At 37.0% G+C, this 26,525-nt stretch overlaps 1 protein-coding gene across 1 annotated transcript; it reads right to left on the bottom strand.

Moving 5' to 3' along the window:
• Nucleotides 1-160: 160 nt before the first annotated feature.
• Nucleotides 161-26,525, bottom strand: Cluap1 (clusterin associated protein 1). Its single transcript, XM_071595205.1, has 8 exons — nt 26,470-26,525; nt 26,200-26,396; nt 25,840-26,022; nt 25,674-25,769; nt 22,085-22,302; nt 20,958-21,108; nt 17,454-17,628; nt 161-517 (listed from the first exon to the last, which is right to left on the bottom strand). The coding sequence occupies exons 1-8, from the start codon at nt 26,489-26,491 to the stop codon at nt 237-239; spliced, it is 1,323 nt and encodes a 440-aa protein (XP_071451306.1). The 5' UTR covers nt 26,492-26,525; the 3' UTR covers nt 161-236.

Genomic DNA, 26,525 nt, shown 5'->3' with positions numbered 1-26,525 from the left:
AGAAAAGGCATTAAAGGTCAACCTCCACAAATAATGCAAAAGGAATAAATAGATGGAACAAAATTTGCGTTAATTCTTTAACGATGTTTATTTTACAATTATTTCAGATGCTGCCATCTACAACCATTGATGACAAAGCATAATCGGTTATTGAGGAACATAATAACAATCCATGCATATAAACAATCGAAATGTATAGGTTGACGGACTTATACTTTTATAAGCTAGGTCATTGTTTAAAACTCATCATCATTGGCACTCGATCTTATTTTCGTATGCTGTTGCTGCGTTTTAGTTAGCGAAATCAATTCCTCTTCTAGGTCATCATCCCCAATTGAATCTAAATCAGATATATCGCCACCCCCATCAAGATGGAGCTCCGACGAATACGATTCTAGAGCACTTTCACTTCTGTCGTCCTCTTCTACGTCTAAGATTTCTTCGTCATCATCTTCTATTTTTTCCCCCGTTAATCCAAAATTCCTGCTTCCAGAAATTTTAGACGATCGACTGGCACCTACCATTATGAAAAATGTTAGTTCTCTAGAGAGTAATAATGACAGCAATTTCAAAACATTTTCTTGGATGCGAATCGTGCAATAACAAGATATTAGGTGAAATATGTGCTCCATTTCGGCTCGCAGTTGTGATGACTGTGCATTTGCTAAAGCTACGTGCTTCAATCAACAGTTACATGCTTTTTTTAAAGTAATACAGGAATCATAAAAACCATTAAAGACTATTAGCTAATATATCACCCGTTCGGCTAATTAATATTGGTGGGCAGTCATGCAGTTAACGTAACTGCATTGAGTCGAAAAAAAGGCCGCCATAAAATGTCCTGAGACCGTAACTTACAAATTACCGATGCCTTTATCGTGATGAACCTAGAGGCAATCGTGCTTTTGTGTTCCGAATTGACATCCGCTAAACTTGGACATGGGACTATCTTTGTGACACGGTATACCAACCCAAATGTGTTCAGGCTCAATAGTAAATGTGGCGAGGGAAAATATTACCAATGTGACACGCTATTACTAGCCCAAATGTTTTCAGGCTCAATAATAAAGGTGGTTGAATGGAAATGAAATGAGCCTTAAGACATCTAGCAAAAGAACCACAAAACACAGTTAATAGACAATTTACTTTCTCTTCACTGACAATTTAGAAGTGTCAATTGATTGCTTATGTCCTTATGGCTGGTTCAGACGACGTATGTAGAAATCCTAACTCCAGACTGTGTAGCAGTTCGAAATTATAATGCAGTTTCTAATGGCATACAAAATATGAATGACAAATATGTTCACACCTACCATTGTGCACTTGTTTGATAGATTCTTGAATACAAATGCCTTACAATACATACTATTTTTACTAATAAAATTAATGGTAGGCAAGGTAACTGTAGAAGCAAGTTATATTTGACAAAAAATTATCTTCGACTACACTCATCTCCCCAAATGGAAGCATATATAATTTTATGTGACATTTGTACCTCAGTCCCAGTTGTGGATGCTTTGGCTCCCTCTATTGACAAGTTGAATTGAAGTGTTTAGCATAGATTATCAATGAATTCGAGCAGCTTATCAACCATTACACTACACAAATAATTACAACAGCTCCTTTTATTACCAATCACATGATATATTAATAAATGATTAATTGCATCTCTCTTGATGGCTCTTCCACATAAAATAGTTCCAATACGACCTAGGTTTCCTTACAGTGTTAAATTTTTTAGAAAATTACAGTTATTGTACAACACATATACCATACTGGGGAAGAGAGGAGTGTGTCTGAAGCTGTTATGCCGCAATGAAACGTAGATTGTATTAATACTATATTATGTGGAAAAGCCAAGTGTCTTCTTTCATCACAAAGGACTCCCATCAAAAATTGAGTAGCTTCAGGCGTGATGTGGTGGAAGTCGAAAATAATGAATAACTGATCAAAGCACTTTTCCACTTGATAAAATTTTTATTTTACGACCAGGTTTCGATGTATTACATTATCATCAGATGATGATGTATTACACCTGATGATGATGTAATACATCGAAACCCGGCCGTTAAATAAAAATTTTATCAAGTGGAAAAGTACTTTGATCAGTTATTCATTATGACTTCCACCGTGTTACACCTGAAACTCTGTTATGCATCTCTCTTGCCTATTTTGGCAAAAATTATTAAAGATAATTTAGAGGAACAACGTTTCAATCACCTAAACTCACTTCTTAAGTACATGTGGTACTAAGCTCATTATGTAAATAGAGTCATTTGCCTATTAACAGGAAGTGAATGAAAACTTAAATAATTTTTAACCCATTTTATTCCTTCTACCCCCTGATTTCATTTATGATTACAGCTGGACTTCACCAAGATCAACTTCTTTGAGTTATTTTTTCCATTTTAAAACAATAAAACACCTGCTATTGAAAAAAATCTTATTCTAATTCCCAATGACTCTAAATCCCACTGCTCCCACATAAATGTGGCATTTCACAATTTGCAGCACCACCTAACTCTATATATAAGGCAACATTTTTTAAAGAATACTCAAAAAATTATCAAAAATACATACATGTCACCTCCCATAAAAACCATAGATTAGAACTTATTAATAAAATGTCTTAATATTGCTAGAAAATTGTAATCTTCACCTGTACTCAACTTTTATTGACCCTTTCCAGGACTTCTAAATAAGTGATATTATTGCCTTCTCTCAGAAAAACTCATTTCAACTTTGTATATCCATCCCTAATGATGGTTTTAAAGTGAGTTTTGTAGCCCTTTAACAATTGATACACTAATAATTAAGTTGAGATGTCTAAATTTTTTAAACAATTTGAATTTAATTAAATGTAAGACCCCTGAATTCATTTCATTTAATATCGGTCCGGCTGGAGAAAAATTTTTAATCTGAGTGTCAGAACATTTATATCTTCTAAAAACATGACAGGTTGATCTTTGCAAAACCTATACTTAACCACTGCCATTCCTCTGAATTTATCCTACCTAATTTGCATTAGTGTGACACTGGTTGACTTTTTGAACAGGTTGAAATTACCAAGCATGAACAATATTATGATAGTACATTTTACAATGATATTGCAACTGTACATCCATGCTCCTTTTTCAATTTCCTTGTATTCTTATCCTATTTCTGGATATATGGCTTTCAGATTCCCAAGACCTTTCTCTTCAAAATACTCCATACTTTCATCAAATACCTGCTTTTTTTAACCAATGAATCTCTCTCCCAATATATTTCCCCGAAACCTGGTAAGATTTCTAAAGTCGCCCATACTTATAAAAATAACGGAAGCAAGAATAACCCTAATATATACCAACCTATTACAATGTAATTAGTGTTCGCTAAAATAGTATTCAATAGATTTATACATCACTTAAGTAAAAATAATTTGCCATCCCATCAACTTGGGTTCATTCAAATTGGGTACACCATTTTTGCCTCTAGCGAGGCCATTAACTCCATCTTGACCTCTCTTGATAATAAAGAGATAATGGACATTTTCTTGGATCTAACCAAAGTCTTTGACTCAACAGGGCATTGCATGTCAGAGATAAATTGTAGTGCTATGGAAAAAGAGGGGCACTCAGGCTGTGGATTTAATAATATGTAAATGATCATGAAGATGCCCTGATTAAACAGATAGTGGTTTTGAATGGATTTTCAAAGACAAGCCTAAATCCAAAGGAGTGCCTCAAGGATCTTGAATGAAAGTAAATAGAATCAGACCAATATTATATGTTGTCAATATCAATATATTAGTTTTTACAAATTCCATCAAAGGATAAATTTCAAGAGTGTCTCAGCATTGCATCTGGCAAAAAACAGGTGCAAAGAAATTAGTCTGAAAATGAAGGATGAAAAATCCCAGGGAATACATTTTTCTCTTCACCCATTGGAACCCAGCCCCTAAATAACAGCAGATAGCCAGAATATAGAATTTGCCACAAACACAACATTTCTTGACCACCATTTTGAATCAAATTTCATATGGGAGACCCAAATAAACTGCCTTTCAGGTAAATTAAGCTCTGCATGTTTCCTCCTAGAAGAAAACAGTGATGAAAGGTGCACTACTAATGCTTTAATGTCCTCATCTACTCCCATATTAAACAAGGCATCACTCTTTGGGACTCATTTCCTCTCTCCTATAGTCTATTTAACTGCAAAAGAGGGCTATTGTTCACTATGTGACATCTTAAAGCCGCCAATTTCATCTTTCTATCCAATCTTTCAAGATCTTTGCCTCCTTCTATTACCTTAGGTTTCCATTTCAAAACCCTTGTATGAAGCATGGCTCTCTATAGACCTGAGACATGGAAAAGTTTAATAGCAAAGAATAGAAGTCTTTGAAATGAGATAGTGGAGAAGAATGCTGAAGATTAAATGAAAAGACAGAGTGAGGCATGACAAAGTATATAGAAGAGCAGAAGGGGAAGGGATCATATGATGAACTCAATGGCAAAGAAGAACTAGATGGATTGGACACACCTTGAGAGACAATGGATTGGTCAAACACATAACTGAATTTAAGATCCTGCAAGAAAGACCAAGCGACAAGTGCATAGGACAAATTCAGAAGGATGTCAAACAGAGAAGCTATCAAAGGGTTTAGGCAATAAACACCGAATAAAGAATATGGGAAGACAGTAAACGAATCTTGAGATTGAAGTACTGATGATGATGAACACCAATTTTAATTTAACTACCGCAGTCAAATGTTCCATTTATTTAACCTACAATATGTAGTCTTAATTTTCTGTAACATATCTGAAGGTATGTGTGAAGTCTGGTAAAATCAGGAGTGAAAAAATGAAGGTTTATTAAATTCTCAAATTGAAAATTCTTCAAATTTGTAAGGAATAGTAAAAATCTCGGGGATAAAATAAAGCGAGAGCGTTTTGTGCAGCATCAAAGTGGCATTGCATGTACATTCCACAGAGTCAAAGGTTACCATTTCAGTTATCAAAGCAATAAAAAATGGATAAAACCTATGGGATATACCATGGATAAAACCCATGGGATCCCCTGTATCTCCTACACTAGCGGACATCTGTAAGGACCAGGTGGAAAATGTTCTGTTCTCACCTTCAAACAACTTGGAGAAAAACAGCCTGTTGGCATCGTTACGTACACGATATATTTTGTGCATGGGCAGGTTCGCAAAGATAACTCGATAGCTTCTTGATAAGTCTTAATTCCTTGGACAAAAACATTAGGTTCTCTATGGAGAAAGAATTCAATGAGTTCATTAATTTTTTAGATATTACTTTAACAACAAATAATCGAGTTCAAATTCAATGAGTCCATTAATTTTTTAGATATTACTATATATATATGGGAGTGGATATATATATATATGTGTGTGTATATATGTATATATATATACATATACAGGTTCTGTCCCTCTCTTCCTTGATAAAGGTGGCAACGACCACCGAAAATTCGAAAAATAGTGAGTCTCTTTTTTTGTGTGTTTCTGTGTTTTTGTCTGTGTCCACTAGTGCTAAGTGTTATACATTATTATTCACGTCCGTGAGACTTTCAAAAAGTGTTATATATATATATATACCTTGCCAATCTACACCTTGCACTCCTCAAACGCGGTTACCCAGAAAAGTTGCTACGAAATAAAATCCACCGTTCCACCCGACCACACACACCACACAATAACAAGCCCACATCTGACGCAGGACTCAACCTTTGCACCACCTATTACCCCGGATCACACAGACTGAAAACCCTCCTTAAAGAACTGTTTCCAATTTTACATGACAATGACGCGACCTCATCCTTACTACCCCAATGCCCATCTATCGCATACAGACGACCCGCCAATCTCAAAAACCTTCTGAGATCCACCAACCCTTTGGCGCCCCCCCGTGACAAATTTCCCAATATTTCCCCAACTTGCAACCGCCCCCGATGTAAAACCTGTCCTCTTATTATGCCTACTCCCCTCTCCCTACATCCCCTCATAGCCCCCCCACCTCGTTCCCACGCTAATTGCCTCTCAAAAAATATTATTTATCTTTTATCATGCAAACACTGCACTTCCTTCTACATAGGTGAATGCATTACCCCCTTATCCATCCGAATGAATAATCACCGGTACTCCTGTAATTCTGCCTCACTCTCATCTCTTCCTATCCCTTCACACGCCAATTCCCACAACCTTTCATTCGACCAGTGTTTTTCCCTCAGCATCCTAGAATCCCTACCTGATTCAGCTACCAACATAGAGGTGAGAACTCGTGAATCCGCCTACATTCTATCCTTCCGTTCCTTTAAAATTCCCACCCTTAACCGCCATATTTAATTTCCCTCCCAGCATTCCCTCTACACCTCCCCTCCACACCTCCCCTCCACGCCCATAACTCTTTCCCCTCTCCTGATCCATAGCATATTTTCAGTCTCTCTTGAAGAAGGCCCCTGAGAGGGCCGAAAGCTCGAACAATTTACCGTGTAAGTGTTCTTTTATATGTGTCTATTCTTTTCTATTTGTGTTATGTTGTGTCAGCCCATTATTGTGCCGCTCGTATGAGTTTTTCTGGACAATCGTTATATATATATATATATATATATATATATATATATATATATATATATATATATATATATATATATATATATATATATATACATATATATATATATATATATATATATATATATATATATATATATATATACACATATATATATACATATATATATATATATATATATACATATATATATATATATATATATATATATATATATATATATATACACATATATATACATATATATATATATATATATATATATATATATATATATATACACATATATATACATATATATATATATATATATATATATATATATATATATATAGATAGATATATATATATATATGTATGTATGTATGTATATATATATACATATATGTATATATCATATATAAATATACAATTGATATTTGATAATTGGGAAGAGGTCACGGATTAGATGTTTAATTTTGTGTGTTCCGGGGAAGAAAGTGGTGATAAGATTAGGGCATTTTGGGCGGTTTGGTTTGGGGAGGGGAGTGTATTGGGTTGCTGGTTTGAGATCAATAACACTCAGTCCACATCACTTTTATACCCACACTGTCCCTCTGTTTCGTTTAATGGCCCGTCAAACCTGCGAGACATCTTTAAGTCCACAAATCCAACTTCAAGCACCCCCGTCTCTCCCCCGCCCCTATCCGCACCATGCAACCGCCCACGCTGCAAATGCTGTCATCTTTTAAGACCCTCCCCCTCACTCAGTACCAACTCACAACCACTCGCCACCTGTACCTCAAAAAATATTATATATCGCCTCTCCTGTAACTTCTGCCCTGCCTTCTACGTGGGCGAATGCACGACCGCACTTTCCCTCCGCATGAATAACCACCGATATTCCACAAAATCTCCCACCTTTCTTAATTATCCCATCCATACTCACACCGCTTCCCACAACCAATCTTTTGACGACTGCTTCTCTGTTTCGGTGATTGAAATCCTTCCCAAATCTGCGAGTATAATAGAGGTGAGAACCCGCGAGATGGCGCATATCTGGGTGGCCCAATCATTCAAACCGCCCGGGCTGAACCAAGCCCACTGAATGCATCAATTGGCTGCCTACATATCCCTCTCACCCCCTTGTTCATTTCCTATTGGTCCCTTTACCTCTCCTTCCCCCACCTCTCCCCCGCACATCCTCTCCGCTCTTCCCCGAGAACGCCATTCTGAAGACGACAGCCGTGCTGTCGAAACGTAAAATAACAAATTGTGAGTGTCCTTTCTTTGTGTCTCTATATTCTAAAAATCTACATCTGTGTTTTTATATATTTGTGTGTCGCCGAAGAGCGTTCCATTTCGAAGATATATACATATATATATATATCCACTCCCATATATATATATATATATATATATATATATATCCACTCCCATATATATATATATATATATATATATATATATATATATATATATATATACATATATATATATACATATACATATATATATATATATGTATACATATATATATACATATCCCCTCCCCGGACTACAACCTTGACGTGGTGGAAGGGCTTGTGCGTTCCGATGACCCCTAGAGCTGTGCTGGCGGGAGTAATAATTATTGCTCCTGGTAGGGTCACCCATGCCAGATAGGTCGAAGGTTAGGAGCCAGACGAAAGGTAGTCCACGCAGCGTCTGTTCCTCAGTGAGGCGGCTGCAATGGCGTCTGACCCCAGTGGGGCGGCCAGTAAGTGATGGTGTCACGTTAAAAACACTATTGAGGAAGGCAACGGGAAACCACCTCAATTATCATTCCCTAGAAAAATATGATGGACAATAGAGATAATTTGAGTCCTGGCAACCGCGGGGCTCGGCCCAATCGGCCGTGTGTCGTGCCCGGCAGCGGGGGAGGCAAGGCTTCCACGGTCGTCATCCCACGAAACCCTTGCAAGGGAAAACCAGCAGCAGCAGGACAGAAGATGCAGGAGAAAAAGACAAAATTAGTTAGAATAGGAACGTGGAATGTTAGGACAATGATGAGGACAGGGAAATTGGAGAATGTTAAGTGAGAGATGGAAAGGGGAAATATAGATATTTTAGGTCTATGCGAGGTGAGATGGAAAGATAGCGGGGATTACTGGAGTGATAAGTATAGAATAATACACAGCGGTGGGGACGAGAGCCAACGAGGGGTTGCCATAGTATTAAATGAAGAGGTAGGAAGAAGCGTAGTCAACATAGAGCAGGTAACGGATAGAATACTACTAGTGGAGATAAAAGCAGAACCGACGAACTTAGTTATTATTCAGGTATACATGCCACCGAGCAACCATAAGGAAGAAGAGGTCGATAAGATATACGATCAGTTAGAGGACATGATCGCGTGTGTTCCTGCAGGGAAACATTTGATGGTGATGGGGGATTGGAATGCGACGGTAGGCGAAGGAAGAAATGGTGATGAGGTGGGCGACTACGGTTTAGGCACGAGGAATGACCGCGGGGAGAAAGCAGTTGAGTTCTGCAGGAGACAGGGGTTAGTCATCACCAACACTTGGTTTAGACACCACAAAAGACGCAGGAATACATGGAAAATGCCAGGTGACTCAGGAAGATATCAGCTAGATTATATCCTGGTTAGACACAGGTTTAGGAATAGTGTGATAAATTCCCACAGCTTTCCGGGAGCGGATGCGGACTCAGACCACAATTTAGTTGTAATGAAATGTAGCGTACGTTTCAAAAAGATAAGGCAGGGGCGGCGAGTTAGAAAATGGAATGTAGAAGCATTAAATGGGTTGAAAAGGAAGGAATACAAACAGGCGGTAGAGAAAATCATGGAGGATGGTAAAGGGCTTATTACTATCGAAGAAAAATGGGAAATGATCAAAAAAGGGTTGTCTAAAGCCGCAAAAGACACTATTGAAACCGTTAACGCTAAAAGGACTAGGAAACCATGGATCACGGATGAGATGATTACAAAGATGGATGAGCGGCGAAAATGGAAGAATATAAATACCGAATTAGGCAAAATGAAGTACAAAGAATTGAACAATAAATTGAGGCGGGCAACAAATAAGGCAAAAGACGCATGGTGGAAGACGCAGTGCGAGGATATGGAAAGTCTCCAGAGGAAGGGTGAAATCGGTGCGCTGTACAGCAAAGTTAAATCGTTATCGGGAAGTAAGAAAGGAAGAGCTATGCTAATAGTTAGAGATAAGGCGGGTAAGGTAATAGTTGACGCAGGAAAGATCCAAGAGAGATGGAAGGAGTATATAGAAGAACTGTATAGTAAAGAACTCAGACCAACACAGTTAGACATTAAAAAAGAAAACGACGTAGAGGAAGACAGCTTAGGTCCAGGCATACTAGACAATGAGATAGAAAGGGCATTAAGGGAGATGAAACTAAATAAGGCCGTGGGGGTAGATAACATTCCCGTGGAACTTTTAAAATGCTTAGGAAAATGTGGGAGGAAGAGGCTATATGGGCTGATCCGTAGCATTTATGAGGAGGGAATCTGGCCGGAAGACTTTGTGAGAGCAGTTTTAGTTCCGATTCCGAAAAAGGTAAAGGCCACGTCATGTGAGGACTATAGGACAATTAGTTTGATATCCCACGCAGCTAAAGTTGTTCTCAGGATCATAAACAAAAGGGTAGAGAGTAGGGCAAATGATTACTTAGGGGATGATCAGTTTGGGTTTAGGAAGGGGAGAGGTACGCGTGATGCCATTGCAGTAATGAGATTATTAATCGAGAGGAATATAGAACACAACCAGGAGGTATTTGCCTGTTTCGTAGATTTCGAAAAAGCGTTTGATAGAGTGAATTGGGAAAAACTAATGAGTATATTGCAGAAAATAGGAATAGATTGGAGGGAAAGGAGGCTAATCCGCAACCTGTACATGTCTCAGACTGCTCATGTGCGCGTGGGGAACGGGGAGTCCAGTTGGGCGGTGTTAGGAAGAGGTGTAAGGCAGGGTGGCCCATTATCACCGTTGCTGTTCAACCTGTATGCAGAGGAAATGATCAAAGAGGCATGGGAAGAACTGGAGGTAGGAATGAAAGTGGGCGGGGAATTCGTAAAATCAGTTAGGTTTGCTGATGACCAAGCTTTAGTTTGTCAGTCAGCCAAGGGGCTGCAAGCATTGCTGAGTGAATTGGAAATTCAGTGCGACAGGTATGGGATGAGAATCAACATTAATAAAACAAAGGTTATGCGATTTTCTAGAAAGAAAAAGGGCAAGCTTAACATTAAAATAGGAGGGCAGAAACTAGAGCAGGTAGAACAGTTTACGTATCTCGCTAGTGTTTTGGACCAACACGGTCAAAGTAGTAGGGACGTAAGGAGAAGAATTGCGCTAGGCAAAGAGGCTTTCACGAGGAGGAGGGAGTTGATGACGGGGACTTTGTGTAAGGATGTTAAGAAAAGACTCGTAAAAACTTTGATATGGAGCGTAGCTATGTACGGCGCGGAAACGTGGTCATTGAAGCAGGAGGATAGACGTAGACTGGAGGCTTTTGAAATGTGGGTGTGGAGAAGAATGGAGAAGGTGAAATGGACAGAGAAGAAAACAAATGAGGAAGTACTTGGTATGGTGGGCGAAGAGAGGGGTTTGTTGGGAGCAATCCTATGGAGGCAGGAAAAGTGGATGAAGGGGGTGTTGACCGGCAGTGGGATGTTGAAGACTGTGATAGAGGGTAGAATGTTGGGCAAAAGAGGAAAGGGAAGGAACAGGATAGGGATGTTGGACGGGATGAAGGGCGGAAGAAAGTACTCAGAGATGAAGAGGGACCTGGTGTAGAGTAGAATTTAGGGTTGTGTTTTGTTAGTAGTCACAAAATATTTGTTTGGTAGTTGTGTCCATCGAAAAACCTACCTTAACCGGTAGATTACCTTAAAAAAAAAAAATACATATATATATATATATATATATATATATATATATATATATATATATATATATATATATATATATATATATATATATATATATATATATATATATATATATATATATATATATATATATATATCCACTCCCAATTAGGGAACAAATTGTAACGCAAAAAATTAGAAAAAATAGCAGTCAAATCAATCCCCAAGAAAGAAATTTTGAAATTGAAAAGAATTCTCCTTCAAGGGAATTTATCCCGTAAAGTGACCAGATCCTTAGTAAGAAAACAATATTAAACCAGCCCTCTATAATAATACCAACTTAGGGAACCTTTTATCTAACTGCAAAGACCAAATTCCCATCATGGAAAAGAGTGGAGTTTATGAATTTTGTTGTTAGTGCTCTGCCTTTTCCATTGGACAAACTGGGAGGAAATTCAGTTATCGTGTGAAAGAACACTACACCTGTTTTAAAAACGGAAATCTTTCTTCCAAATTTGCCCAGCACCTTATGGGCAATAACCCTCCAGTGTATTTGTCCCTAAAATTCTACATTTAGAGAAAGAAGGTTGAAGATTAGATGCCTTGGAACAGTTGGAAATTTCCAAGAACAGTCATCATAAGGGTATGTTAGTTAATGACCAAACGTATTCCTCCCATTCCCCCTTCCTTCTTCCTGGACCTCCCTTTTTTCCACAGCCCCTCTCTCCCCCTGGTGCCTTCTCTGGCCTGCCTTCTCCCCCTCCCCCTCACACACCCACCAGTTGCCCTTCTCTTTCCCCTCCTCCCACTTCACAAACACCTCCCCTCTCCTCTTCTTTGTGTACTATATTAAGCAGTGCGTCCTCCGTAATTTACCCGATGATGACTTTGTAGGTCAAAACCTAGGTCGTGTATAACAAAATATATAAGAAATAATTAAGTGTTTTCTTTTCCGGCAAAAATATCAACTAAAACCCCTGCCTCAGGAACAAGATGAAAACATAGATTGGGTAACCTTTGCAAATTGCAAAGAAAACAGATCAATAAAGGCAAGCAAATATAATTATTGAAAAATTATTTTATTACATATTTTTAATAAAACATATTTTCTTACACTCTCACAGATGAAGATGATCTGACATCCGGTTAGTTATATCATTCTAAAAACAAAAGGGTATTATTTGGTGTGAATATATTCTTTCCCTTATCCTAAAATCAATATTTATCCAAGCAAACATAAGCCCAATTTCAAGAAAATCATCTCATGAAAGGGGACTATGGGTATTTATGATATCTTCTATTGATGTAAATTGATTAGATTACATATGGAACTATCAAAGCTATCTTATTTAGGTAAATATGTACACTCAATCCGTAGCTCTAGGATGAATGCAGTTCATATTATTATATTTCTCCACGCTTAATTAAAGAATTGACATTCTCAGAAACAGGAGTGGCTGAATCAATGGGGTGAGGGGGGATAGTAGGCAGAAGTGTGCAGAGGGAATCTACCACTTTTACTAAATATGTGCATCATTTGTTAAATAATCAACTTTAATTTTTTCCTTGAATTTTTTTGAATTAGTAGTAAATTCAAAGTACAGTCCTTTAGAATCAAAATGGCTATTCAGTCTTTGGACGCTCCTCAAAGACATGCATAGTAGGTCTATTTCAGAAGGCATAGTTACCTAAGATTGGAATACAGATTATATCGCTCCTATTTTTAAGTCAGAATATTAATTAAATCCTAAAAATTTCTGACTTATTTCAATAGCTCATACTGTAAGCAATGGTAGGTTAATTACATAAGGATTTTAGGGGGAGAAGGTTTCAGTATAATCTTACATAAGGTTCATTACTGCATTATTTCAGCTACTACTTATGAAAAAATAATTTTTTCAACTATTTATGACCAACGATAACAAATACTCATAAATGAAAATGTTGTCTTGATATTTAAAAAATTATCAGTCTGTTAAAATATTTTTGAGCAATCTTTTAAGATACATAGGACTCTATTCCAGGTTACTGAAAAGGGAAAGAGAAGAGAATGTTACTTGCGGATCCTTCCAGGGGATGGATGAGGAGAGTAAAATGTTGAAAATTTTCTTATGTAATTTCAGGACAGACCTGTAGGCATTCCTCTTGGGATATGGCAATCAGCATGTATTTAGGGGAAACAAATCTCATGGGAGTGGAAAATTTTCACTCATGATACACTACAATTGACCAAGCTGAAAGCAGTGGAAAAAAACACTCAGAATGAGACTGCATTGGTTGGAATTGAGGCATGGAATTTTAGGACAATGATTGGGGAGGGAAGCTAGATAATAAGAGAAAAATGGAGAAAGGACACATAGATGTACAAGTGTGACATGAGATGATAATAGAGAAGGGATTATTGAATTGAAAGCTTCAGAGTAATTTATAGGGGGAAGGAGAGTCAATGTGGAATGGCCATAATACTTAATGTGAAATTGAGGAGAAGGGTACTGAATTAAGAGCAGCTGTGGGATAGAATATTATTGACATGGATAGAAGCATAAATGACCAAAATAGTGGTAATTCAGGTTTACATGCCAACAAGTAGTCACCAGGAGGAAGAAGTAGACAGCTTGTACCATCAATTAGAAGAAATAATAGGGAACATACTGGGAAGGAAGCACCTAATTAATAGGAATTGGGAAATGGAATACAATCATAGACAAAGGGAGGGATGGGAGAAAAGTAGGAGAGTAATTTTTAGCAATTAGTAAAGATTGTGGAGAGAAAGCAGTTGAGTTTGGCAGAAAAAGGGGTTTGATAAAAACTAAGACATCGTTCAAATACCTTCACAGAAATGACCAGGAGAAACAGAGAAAACATTATACCATGGTTCAACACATTTAGAAACAGCATCCAAAACATTCAAATCTTCCTATGTAAATATTCTGATGAGGATCATAATTTAGTTGCCTTGAAATACAATTCAAAAAGATTAGGAGGGATAGGAAAGTATCAAAATGGAATCTTGAAGGCTTAATGGGAGAAATAAAGGAAGAAGTGCCATTAGATTAATAGATTGCATAAACAATCAAGTAAAAGTAAGTCAGACAGCCAAGGAATTCCATTTATAGTTTTAAGTATGTAAGATTATGTGTTTAACAGGTATTCAAGAGGTATGGGTTCAAGATTAACTACAAGAAAATGAAAGTAATGAGAGCCTCGAGAAATAGGAAAGCTAAGCTAAATTTTAACTTAGAAGGGAATAAAATAGAGCATGCGAAGCAGTACCTGTAATTAGGTAGTATTTTATCATAAAAGGGGTATGGTAGATGGGACACTAGGAGAAGAATTTCATTAGCAAAAGAGGCATTTGCAAGAAATTATGACAGGTACACTAATGAAAGATTAAAATAAAACCGTATTAAAAACTTTAACAATTATTTTTATAACAACACATTTTTTTATAGAGCTTAGCACTTTATAGATATGAAACCTGGTCTTTGAGGCGAGAGGATAATCATACATTGGAGATTTTTGAGATATGGTTGTAGCTGAGAGTGGATAAAATAAGTTGGACAGAGATTAAAACAACTGCAACAGATTTTTAATACAGTGGGTGAAGAGAGGAAGTTGCTGAGGGTAATGAAAAAGGCAGAGAAAGTAGATGAAGGAAAATATTGCAAGATAATGGGCTGTTGAAGGTCATGATAGAAGTAAGAATGTTGGGCAAGTGGGGATGAAGAAGGTAAAGAATAGGCTTTTTAGACAGAATGACAACAGGTAGAAGCTACGAAGAAATGAAGAAGGAAATAATGAAGAGTATACAAGATTAAGTACTCACAATACATAGTAGATAGGCATTCAGAACAATCCAAAAGCCTCCCTAATTAATTAGAATATCTCGAATGGATTCCATAATCATAAGCAAGGAGACAAGTGAATTAATGGATTTAATTTGGAAGAAATTTTGACAGTATTCCCTGGGTTACCAACAAGTTACAAACTGAAAATGTATGAAACAAATAAAAATAAATCAATACATTTACTCGAATCAGAGATTTCTTCAAAATAACAAACAGAGGTTAATAATAGATGGCTGAACTTCTGGCTACATATTATTAATTTCTATGGGGTTATTCGGTAACTTTGGAGTTGTCCGCTGCCATTTCTGGTACCACTAAATCTTGTGAAAAGATTGAAGATAATACCTTAAGCATGATTTGTACAGTTGATGTAAAGTTTGCAAAATAATATTATTTTGTAGCCATGTGTTTAAATTAATTCCAAGCTATTAAAAAAGAGCATGCAGAGCTCTCTTTGCATTTATAGTTTCACTCTTATCAGTTGTATACATCCTATTTACCTTGTATTTTATGACTAGCATTTGAATTATACATAGCTTTTGGTACGTACTACAGACTGATAGGAAACTTTGGACCAAGAGTATTTGATACTATTTAATGAAGTATTAATATGGCCTATTCATATCCCTTTGCCTCTACAAACACCATTCATACCACAAGGTCTTAAAGAAATTAGATTTTAATATGGATGCACATGAAAAAGTTAGTAAACTTAGAGTTTAGTCATTTTCATTGGGACTATAAAAACTGATGACAAGCTTACTGGCACAGAATTCTGTCGAACACCTTATAGGTAGCTATCTTCATCCATAAATCTTAGTTTGAGCAATTTTTGCCTTCATTCTAAATGCTATTTCCTTAAATTTACCAAAAAATAACAAAATTCCCATTCCATTCTGCCAAAAATAATATAACATGGTTAAATTTTACTAAATATTAATAACAAATTTCCTCAATTGGCCATATAATTATCATATGCAGTGATATTGTTGTATCATGTGCTATGGGAATAAAGTTTTAAACTTAGGTGGATTTCAGGGATAAAAGTTGCTGATCAGGGAAAAAAGTATTCTTCAAATTGCAGACAGGCGCACCCTGTAATGCCGGTAGGAAACTCTAAAACAGCCAACAGAATCTTCGCTGTACACCTCAGAAGGGTTTGATTAGTCCCGTATTCTCCTATTTTCCATGACTACAACTCATCATTTTACATCCGGTGGCAGGTTGATAAAAATCAGCCATATCAACTCCCAACTGTACATTGTGGTGGTCCAGTGGGTAGAGCGTTGGACTGCTGATCGGAGGGTCCCGGGTTCGATTCCCGGGCAAGGCACTCTGGGAACCTGCAGCTCCACCCAAGCTAAAGTGAAACCATAACCGGCACAGGGAAAGAAACTGGCCCCCCTACTCTGATTTTTGCATAGATAACGTGCCCATTATCGATGGGAAAATACGGTAGTTTGCTAACACTCCTGTTATAATAGAATTAATGGGCACATAGTCCACTGTTTTTCTTGGTCCATATTTAAGCAACAGCTATGAAAAATTATAATGGTTGTATATAGTGATAGATATTTATTTTTGATTCCAGGGTGCCAAATGGTAATGGAAAAAAAGGAAGAAAAAGCAAAATAACAGGTACACTCTTTCAAAGATTGAAAAGGGAAAAAATTGCACAAATTGTACATTTTAACAGCATAGTAGTACACATAGTAGTCAAATTACATGCAACGGCAAAACAAAAAAAAACCTCGGCTAGAATTATCTACAGTAAAATTCATGAAATTTTACAATTTGATTGTAAAATAATCAATTTGTTAATCATAATCAATACTAGAAATTAAAAGCCACATGCATAAGCGTTGCAGTCAATCGTTTGTGAAGTACATATTTGCTTTTTTGTCTGAAATATAGCACAGTGTATCATCCATGAATTTAGTAACCATTTAGAATTAGAGACTAGAAAAGGTTAAATTACATAATTTAGATCACAATGTAATTATCATCCCAGAGTTAAAATTTTGAAAAAGTTATAAATGTCATTTGCTTAAAACATTACTGAAATGCAATTTGAAAAGTCCAAAGTTTAGTCATGGTGATATTTTCTGACATTTAAGATTAAACATTGAATTGATTACTAAAATTAAAAATAATAATTACCTCTTCCAGTGCTCATTCGGCTCTTTCGGGAACTTCCTTTCACTCCACTCCTTACTTTGTTTTCCATCTTCATCTCACTTACATCATCATCTTCATTACCAACAGTGTCAAGTGACAGTGGGTCCCATCCTTGACTATCTTTCTGCATTTGCTCAATCAATTTTCGAGTGGCCACCTGAAATGAAATAAATGTAAGCTTAACTGCCTAGATAGCATATAATGTAACGAGGAAGAAAATGGAAAATTGTGAAAACAAGAGCAGGTAGATAGAACACCCACAAGATACATTAGATTTCAGAAACAACAGATTTTTAGGCATAAATCAATTACCGTTATGCAAGAAAAAGTAAACAAGGAAAAATTCAAAGACCCTGGTTAAGACAAGAAACAAATAAAACCACACATAGAAGTGAAGAGAGATTATTATTATTACCTTTTATTTGCCCAGAGATCACAATACAAAAATACCAGGTGGGTGAAGTATGTACATGATATAAGGCACGTCAATGAGGAGCAAAGACACAGGCTCAGTTAAGATACATAAAAGAATAGATGCTCATAGTTACATAAGTGTTTGGTACAAACCCATGAACATCGGCTGTAACATGCACATACAATATCAAATTCAGAAAAATCATTGATCACAAACATGAATCAGACCATTACCATTGCTAGAAACTAAAAGTATGAACTTACTGGTCGGGAATATTGTTGAGATATTCATCAACCGAGTAAAACATATTGCGTTGTAGATATCTTTTTAGTTTATGCCTGAATACGGCAGTTCCCTGTGTATCCTTGATACTTTTGGGTAGTTTGTTAAATAATCTGATGCCCATTTCATTGGGTCCTAATTTCAATGCTTTAGTTCTTATATTCCCATAATGGAAGTCATTCCTGCCTCTGGTGTAATGATGATGATAGGCAGAGTTAGAGAATAGTTGCCGATGTTATTTTTTATATATAGAATTAAAAACATAATGTAGATGCATGGGAGTGGTAGCAAATTTAATTCATGGAAAATAGGCCTTGATGGAGCATTGTAAGGTTTCCTGGCGATGATTCTAATAGCTTTCTTTTGCATTTTAAAGATGGTTTGAGAAATAGCAGCTGATCCCCATAATATTATACTGTAGGTTATATTTGAGTAAATTTCCCCATAGTACAAATTGAGTAGTACAGTTTTACTTGTAGTTTCATACAGGTGTCTTAATAAGTAGCAAGTTGAACTGAGCTTGTGTTGGAGGGCTTTTACATGAGTATCCCAAGAAATATTTGCACATAGAGAAATACCTAGAAATTTGCATTCTGTCACACGCTCAATTGATAGGTCATTGATTTTTACCAGCAGATCATCTGATATGTTCTTATTGTGTGTAAAGTTTACTATTTTACTTTTATTTACATTTAAGTCTAGAAGGTTGTCTGTACACCACTTGTTTATAGCAAGTGTGACAGACTTAGCTTTTTCCACAAGGCTGGGATATGTTCGTGTTGATATTATTATATTAGTGTCGTCAGCGTACAACACTGGTATTATTCCATCATTATTTGGTAAGCAGTTAGGTAGGTCATTGATGTAAATCAGAAAGAGGAGTGGCCCAAGGGTTGAGCCTTGTGGAACACCTTTGTTAACTTGGTATGCTTCGGATGAATATTTTGACCCATCAACTGATAACACTACTTTTTGAGTGCGATTATGAATAAAGGACTTCAACCAGTTTAAAGGACTTCCTCTAATTCCTATTCTATTGAGTTTAATTAGTAGTCTATTGTGGTTTACATTATCAAAAGCCTTTGACAAGTCAAAAAACATTCCAAGAGTTTTGCGTTTAGCATCTAATGAATTAAGTATGCTGTCGATTGCCTGACATATGGCAGTTGTGGTAGACCTTTCCGATCTAAATCCATGCTGAGAATTAGAAAGTAGGAAGTTTTTTTCGAGATAAGATGCTATTTGCATATACATGGCTTTTTCGAATATTTTAGCAAATGTATTTTGGACGGCTATTGGTCTGTAGTTATTCAAATCATTTACACAGCCATGGTTTTTATAAATAGGCACTACTTTTGATTCTTTTAATTGGGATGGGAAAATCCCTTGTATCAAAGATTCATTAATTAAAAATAAAAGGGGTGCTTTTATGGCTTCAAAACAATGATGAACAACTTTACCAGGAATTTCATCTGGGCCAGTACTGGATTTGTTTCTGAGTGAGGAGACAATAGTTTTTAGATTGGTTTCAGAACAGGGCTTGGCAAACATTGACGATGGTGCATTTGCTAAAAGCACATTGGCTGGAGAAGTAGTTAGGCAAGGAGCTGATACGTAGTATTTGTTAAATTTATTAGCTAGAGATGAATAGCTAATGGCAGTGTTATTTTCAGGGTTACAAAGTTTTGGGAGAGTGAGTTGTGGATTTTTCTTACCTCTACAGTCATTAATTATTTCCCATGCAGTTTTGGACTTGTTATTGGAATTAAGTAACTTATTATCATTATAGGTTCTTTTCGTGGTAGAAATCAGTTTACGGTAATACTTTTGAAATTCCTTATAGAGTAACCTTTGTTCATGATTGTTTGAACTTTTACTGGAGATAGCAAGTTTTTTAAGGATAGTTGAGTAATAACGGATCTCATCAGTTAGCCATGGCTTACATTTAGTTCTATGAAATATTCAGGCATTAGTCAATATGATAGAACCATGATAGAACCATAATGAACCATAGATCAATAATGGTGGATATTTTGATGTTCAAAATTTTATTCCATAATTTTCCCCATTCAAACTATGCAAGTGGGCACCCGTGGATTGTCTTGATGGAAGAGAATCTTTTCTTTGGCAAATGAGGATTCCAGCTCCTTGATTTCCTAGCTCTATCAGGGTAATAACGACTCATAATACTCTCCATCTATTGTTGGTCCTTTTTACAAGAAATTGATGCAGATGATTCCACTTACATTCCAAAAATCAGGAGTACTCATTGCTATTTATTTTGCAATGCTACATTTTCATAGAAGTTTACATTACTAATATTAGGACAGGGCGTAGTATCATGATCCCACTTTATTCCCATTAGTCAGAAAATGAATCTCTCAAATTAAATTTCCTCAGACAGATTATCACCTCTGAATATAATGATGTACTTGAAACATCAAATAAAATCTGTTTGCATCCTTAATTTCAGAACACAAAACCAACTGCTAAATAATCATACTTAGCTCAATCTCAAAACCTACCAAAAGAATATTATTTCATGGCATTTTTTGACTGATTTGAAAAAGATATGACTTTTTTATAGTCCAGGGAATGCTTTTCGATTTAATCCTATGATTATGAAAACACAAAATTTTGTACAGGAAATCAAGGTCTCCAAACAGCTAAGATATAGTTCCTTCACTGAATGTATGCATTTACCTGCCACTTAAAAGGGTATTCATCAATAATCTCGGCTAATAAATCGGATACTATCTATTTTGGATGCAAATATCATTCCACAATACCCTAGTTTGCTCCAGGTGCTCAGTCTCCGCAGCAGCTGATTCTTCCTCTTGTTGAAGGAGATATGCTAGGCTGCGGTGGCGATACAGGTACTCAGCATACAATGACTGTAACTCTCCCTCGAGCTTTTGAAATTCCTCCAGGAATGCAGGCCTTTTAAAGACATCAGATGTAAAAATATTACCTAAAACCACTAGCAACGCAGAGGACTGCATTTGAAGGCATATAAAATGGATACCCATTTGCAGAAGGGCATATTCAGGAAAAATGGTTTTATAGTCTGGCATTCCATTTATTAAGTTAGATCAACCCAGGAGCAGTAATAGCAAAAATAAACCATGGTTAACTTAAAGGTTGATTTGATTGGTGAGTCTGGAGTTCACCCAATACTTTAACACAATGGCAAGTGAAATTCACAAATCAGGGTAGGGGGGCCAGTGCCTTCCCCTGTGCCTCCTATGTTTGCCCAGGAAGACCTGGTGCCTGAAAAAATCACATCTCTTGGTTTAAGCTGGGTTTGCTCATAGACATCACCCAGAATTGAACCTGGGTCCTTCAGTTGGTAGCCCAGTGGTCTATTATTGGTCCATCCAAAAACCTACCTTAACTGGTAGATTACCTGAATAATAAATAAAACATATCTGAGCTGGGCATAAACTTTTACATGCTCAGAGAAATGACATCTGTAATTTCAGGATTCATTAATACTTTCCAATCAGACTTATATTGGAGGAATAATTGAAGTGTTTTTACATTGCCTTGCTCAACCATGTCTTCAACATGACATCATCACTTAAATGACCAAACCACTGAGATCTGCTACCTTTGCAGTAACTTCACAGAGGCCTACACAATGCACGGGCAACCATGCTCTGGTTCCAATTCGTTCACCTATCAGACATGTGTGTTCCTACGAGTAATTGTCATTTTTGCTACCAGTATAGCTCAAGGGTTCATCAAAACATACATATCCTTCCACCACATTAAGGTTATAGTCCATGGAGAGGGTAAGTGTTTATAATGTCCCATAAATTAGGGTAATCGCTCACTTTTTTACCTTTTATTTTACTATTGCAAATATTAAACTTAATAGCCAAAGCTACCGAGTAACATCAAAAAGAGATCTCACCTAACTTTTTTCAATGCATCAAGACGCTTCCGTCCACGCTCAAGGTCTTGCTTCTTTCTTTCTACCTTTGACTCTAGTGATGCTGATGTTATTAATGCCTCCTTTGTCATCTCCTCCACTCGGGTTATTTCAGTTTTCATGGATTTCAATGCTTCCCTCAATGCTTTTTCAGCATCAGTTGTGTCAGGTGACCTGGTTGCTCCTGGTATGCGAAGTTCCTTAAGAAATTAATAAGAATGCAAAAGTGTTGAAACCTACATACAGGTGAATGGTTAGTATGGAATCTAGATTCTGGGTGTACATCCTCACAAGAGATAACAGAAAAGGCTCTGAAAAGTCCAATAAATAACATGATAATCAAAGTTTATGGAGTCCTGAAATGGTTTTAACTACAATTCTGGCTCCAATGCATTTATTTCGAATTACATACAACTCAGACATAATTATCTTTTTAATTAACCACATTTAGTTTGAATTAAACACATAATTAGAGTATCAAACCATTTGACATACAAGCAAAGGATTTACTTAGCTATTATATATAGGATTGAGGTGATAATCCCAAATAAGGTTTTTAATCTGAATTCTAAATAATGTAAAACCTTTTCTATATGTTGGCATGAATTGCTGTGTAGAGTTAAAAGTAATTTTGTTGAAAGCACACTTAATCATTTGATTTCTTTTTGAGCATATGCTTAAAGAAATTAATCTGTGAAAAACTTGATTGCTGTACATTTCCAATGCTTACTATAGCAGTAGTAACGATTCAGTAGAAATGACAGGGAAGAACCAGCCTAGTAAGCAGGGGGTATTAGTTTAATGGCAGGGTACACTCGATAGAGCTTCCGTTGACTATAGGTTCATATTTTGACAATAGGGTAGTGCAGACCCGTTAATATTGCCAGCTGATGAAACTTCACTTGCAAGTCAGTTTTGTTTTACTGTTTTTCTACTGCATCTACTTTGAAACCACAGCTCAACTCCTAACTCCTTTGCTTCAATTTCAAGGCAGTTTCAGTGAAATAGTAACGCAATGTTAGAAGGGAGTTTCAGTTTGTTTTCAAGGGAGATACCCGAGTAACCTGAGTAACAGTAAGTTAATTTCTCAACTCATATACTTTACCCTTAAGAAGTTACTAGGGACATTTTGTTTTTCCAATTACATCTACATCTACATAATACCCCGCAAGCCGCCGCAAGGGTGTGTGGCGGGGGGTGTTAGGTCACCAACCGCAAAAAGGAAAAACACCAAATGCAAAAAAACAACACGGAAAACCACACCCACAGCAGCGCACACACTCATGCAAAAATCCCTCCATCCAATACTCATGCAAACACATATACCGCAAAACAACTATAAAAAAAAAACTGCACCCCATTATGCAGCACGAAAGCCATCCTACAACACGGAAGCCAGGACACAACAAGCAATATTTTGAAACACCACATGAAAATGCACCACGAAACACTCTACCCCCAAAGAGTCTGTAAAAGGCAGGGAATGCGACCCAACGTTGCAGGTAGCAGGAATTTGCCCCCGCGGAGAGGGACGAGGGATTGAAAGGGAGACTTAAAAACAGATGAACAGAACACGAATGAGGTCATTCGGAAAGAATGGGTTATTATAGCAAAACACATAAGGTTAGTGGAAGAGCATGCATTTAAATACAACTAATTATTTTTTAGACGCTGAGGGTGGCAAGTGGAATTTTTGCTATCCATAACCCTGCAGTTGCTATCCCGTATTGTCCATGGGAAGAAGGAGTCCTTGAGTCGGCTAGTTCTGGCATCTATTTCCCAAATTTTATATGCATGATCCAAGCGACCAATGTATGTAGGAGTACGAATAATTTGCGAGACCTCGGTGCTGAAACATGCGGATCTAAATTTATTTAATAATTTCAATCTTGCATTGAATCGTCTCTCAGCCAATGATTCCCACCCCAAATCCATGAGCATTTCGGTGACGCTTTGCGTTTTATCGTAGGAATTTTTTACAAAACGTGCTGCCCGGCGTTGAACCTTCTCAATTTCCCGAATGAGACCTTTTTCACTCGGATCCCACACGCTGCATGCGTATTCTAAATGAGGCCTTACAAGAGCGTGGTAACAACGTTCCTTGACCTTCGAGTCACTTTTGCCGACAATGCGTCTAATGAATCCCAATTTTTTATATGCTTGACCGCAGACTTTACGTATGTGAGTCCCCCAAGTTAAGTCTTTTGTGAATGTGACACCTAGGTATTTTACCGTATCAACTACTGCTAGGTCACCTCCAGCTAATTTGTAAGCAAATCCCGTTGATCTTTTAAAGAAATTTACCACCGAACATTTATTATAATTTAGAGTCAATCCCCAGTTAGAACACCATTTAGTAATGCAATCTAAATCCTTCTCTAGAATAAAACGATCCTCATCCCCAGATATCTCCCGATAGACCACCGTGTCATCCGCGAACATCCTAATTTTACTTTTCACTTCGCGGTTCAAATCGTTAACAAAAATCAAGAAAAGCAACGGCCCGATCACACTTCCCTGAGGTACCCCCGACGTGACTCGAACGCTGTCGGAACTAGCGCCATCAAGGACTACCCTCTGTTCCCGCTCTGAAAGAAAATCTTTAACCCAACTTATGGCGCCCTTGTTTATACCCGCGACCTTTAATTTATGAATGAGTTTACCATGTGGGACCTTATCAAATGCCTTTTGAAAATCTAAGAAGATGGCATCCACTTGCCTACCTCTCTCACCCGATAAAAGTAAATCATGTGTAAATAATCCTAATTGAGTCTCGCAGGAGCGGGTTTTCCTGAATCCATGTTGATTGTGACTTAAAAAGTTAATATTGTCAAGGTGTCTCATTATTGAACTGACAATTATGTGCTCTAAGATTTTGCAACAGATAGAAGTGAGAGATATAGGTCTGTAATTACTGGGATCCTCCCTGTCACCACTTTTAAAAATAGGCGTTATTTGCGCGGTTTTCCAAATCTTAGGTACTTTGCACTCTGCGAGGGATAAATTACCATACTACAATAATCAATACAAAAGTTGGCTCGTTATGTCAGTGTAGGGATCACCTAATACTAAGGGCAACGGGGCGTGAAATTCACACACCAGGTTAGGGAGGGAAATTCCTGTCATTGTGCAGCCTATGGCTTCCCAAGAAGATCCATGGATTGTATAATCACTCTGCTTGGGTGATACTGCAAGAGCCGAGTAGCATCTCCCAGAATCGAACACATGCCCTCAGGTCAGAAGCATAACGCTCTACTAACTGGGCTATTACATCTCATATTTACTACTACAGGAAAATATCATTCAGCACTTTGTAATATTTTTAACTCCGTAGTTCCTTCTTTCTGGGGGTTTTCCTTTTCCCAATTAGAAGTGGGGTACCTTCTCCATTGGCTAAACATTGCATGGGTACATTAAAGAACTACAATCCGAGTAAATAGGCATCAGCTTTATATTCCTAAAATTTATGATTTCTACATAATCTCAAATTGAGATTGATATTTTGAAGCCATGAACAACGTCCCGCGCAAATCAGATTTATATTCAATATTGCAGCCAGTGACAGACTTACTTTTAGCTTTGGTTCCAGGCCCAACAATTCATAAAGGGCCGCTCCATGGGACGTAATTTTCGAAGAAAGATCTTTAGCTTTCTTTACGTCATTGATCTGAAATAAAAATCATGTCCATTGTAATTGCAGCTGTATTCACCAGTGGTAACAAATATGAAATAATTACCTTCGCTTCAAATTGCACAGCATGTGTATAACTAGCATCCTTTTCCTTCGGAGGCTTCACTATATTAATGTTGTTCTTTTGTGCATTGTACAACACTAATGTTGGTTTTAATAATTCTTTCACTGCATAGTTATCAGCTTGATACAACCACTTGGTATTGAGTTTAACGCGGGCTTTCACGGCCTGAAAGGACCCAATGAAAAATGTCACTGAATTAGCTATTTAAAATTCTAGTCTCATTTACATTAGATGCGTGCAAGAAGTATCACCGTGCACGTATTGAATTTTAGAGTTTATATATTATGATATCTTATATTACACAATGAAGTTTCATGAAAATATTTTAATGTGGGCAAGTACCAAAAATTCAGCTGCTGCACGAATAAACGCGACCCTCTGCGCTTCTGAGTTTATGTCCTTTTCCAAAAGACTTTCAGGATCGAATCTTTTAATCAACCACACCAATATTTCAGCGACGAGAGGAAAATTCGGCTTACGAAAACTGTCAAACGATATTAGCCGTTGGTATCCCAAGGACCTCATCATTTCTGTAAAATCTAAATATAAGATAAAATGACTTGTGAATAAAGAAAAATATTACTAAAACATATAGAAATGTAGTCATCTCACTTCTTAGATCCCTGTAAGTCATGATTGGAACAAAATTGATGGGAAAACAATGACTA

The sequence above is a fragment of the Hetaerina americana genome, unplaced genomic scaffold, assembly GCF_022747635.1.
Source record: "Hetaerina americana unplaced genomic scaffold, ioHetAmer1.1.p SCAF_7, whole genome shotgun sequence".
NCBI lineage: Eukaryota > Metazoa > Arthropoda > Insecta > Odonata > Calopterygidae > Hetaerina > Hetaerina americana.
This window is presented reverse-complemented; position numbering and strand designations above follow the sequence as displayed.

Bases quoted from the DNA above. Each gene is read 5' to 3' on its own strand.
- Cluap1 (XM_071595205.1), bottom strand. From the start codon at position 26,491: ATGACTTACAGGGATCTAAGAA. The intron at 21,109-22,084 runs GTGAGATCTCTT...TGTCTTTAAAAG, and splicing joins GATGCATTGAAAAAAGTTAG to GCCTGCATTCCTGGAGGAAT. The intron at 518-17,453 runs GTAATTATTATT...TCATAATGGTAG, and splicing joins CCGAATGAGCACTGGAAGAG to GTGCCAGTCGATCGTCTAAA.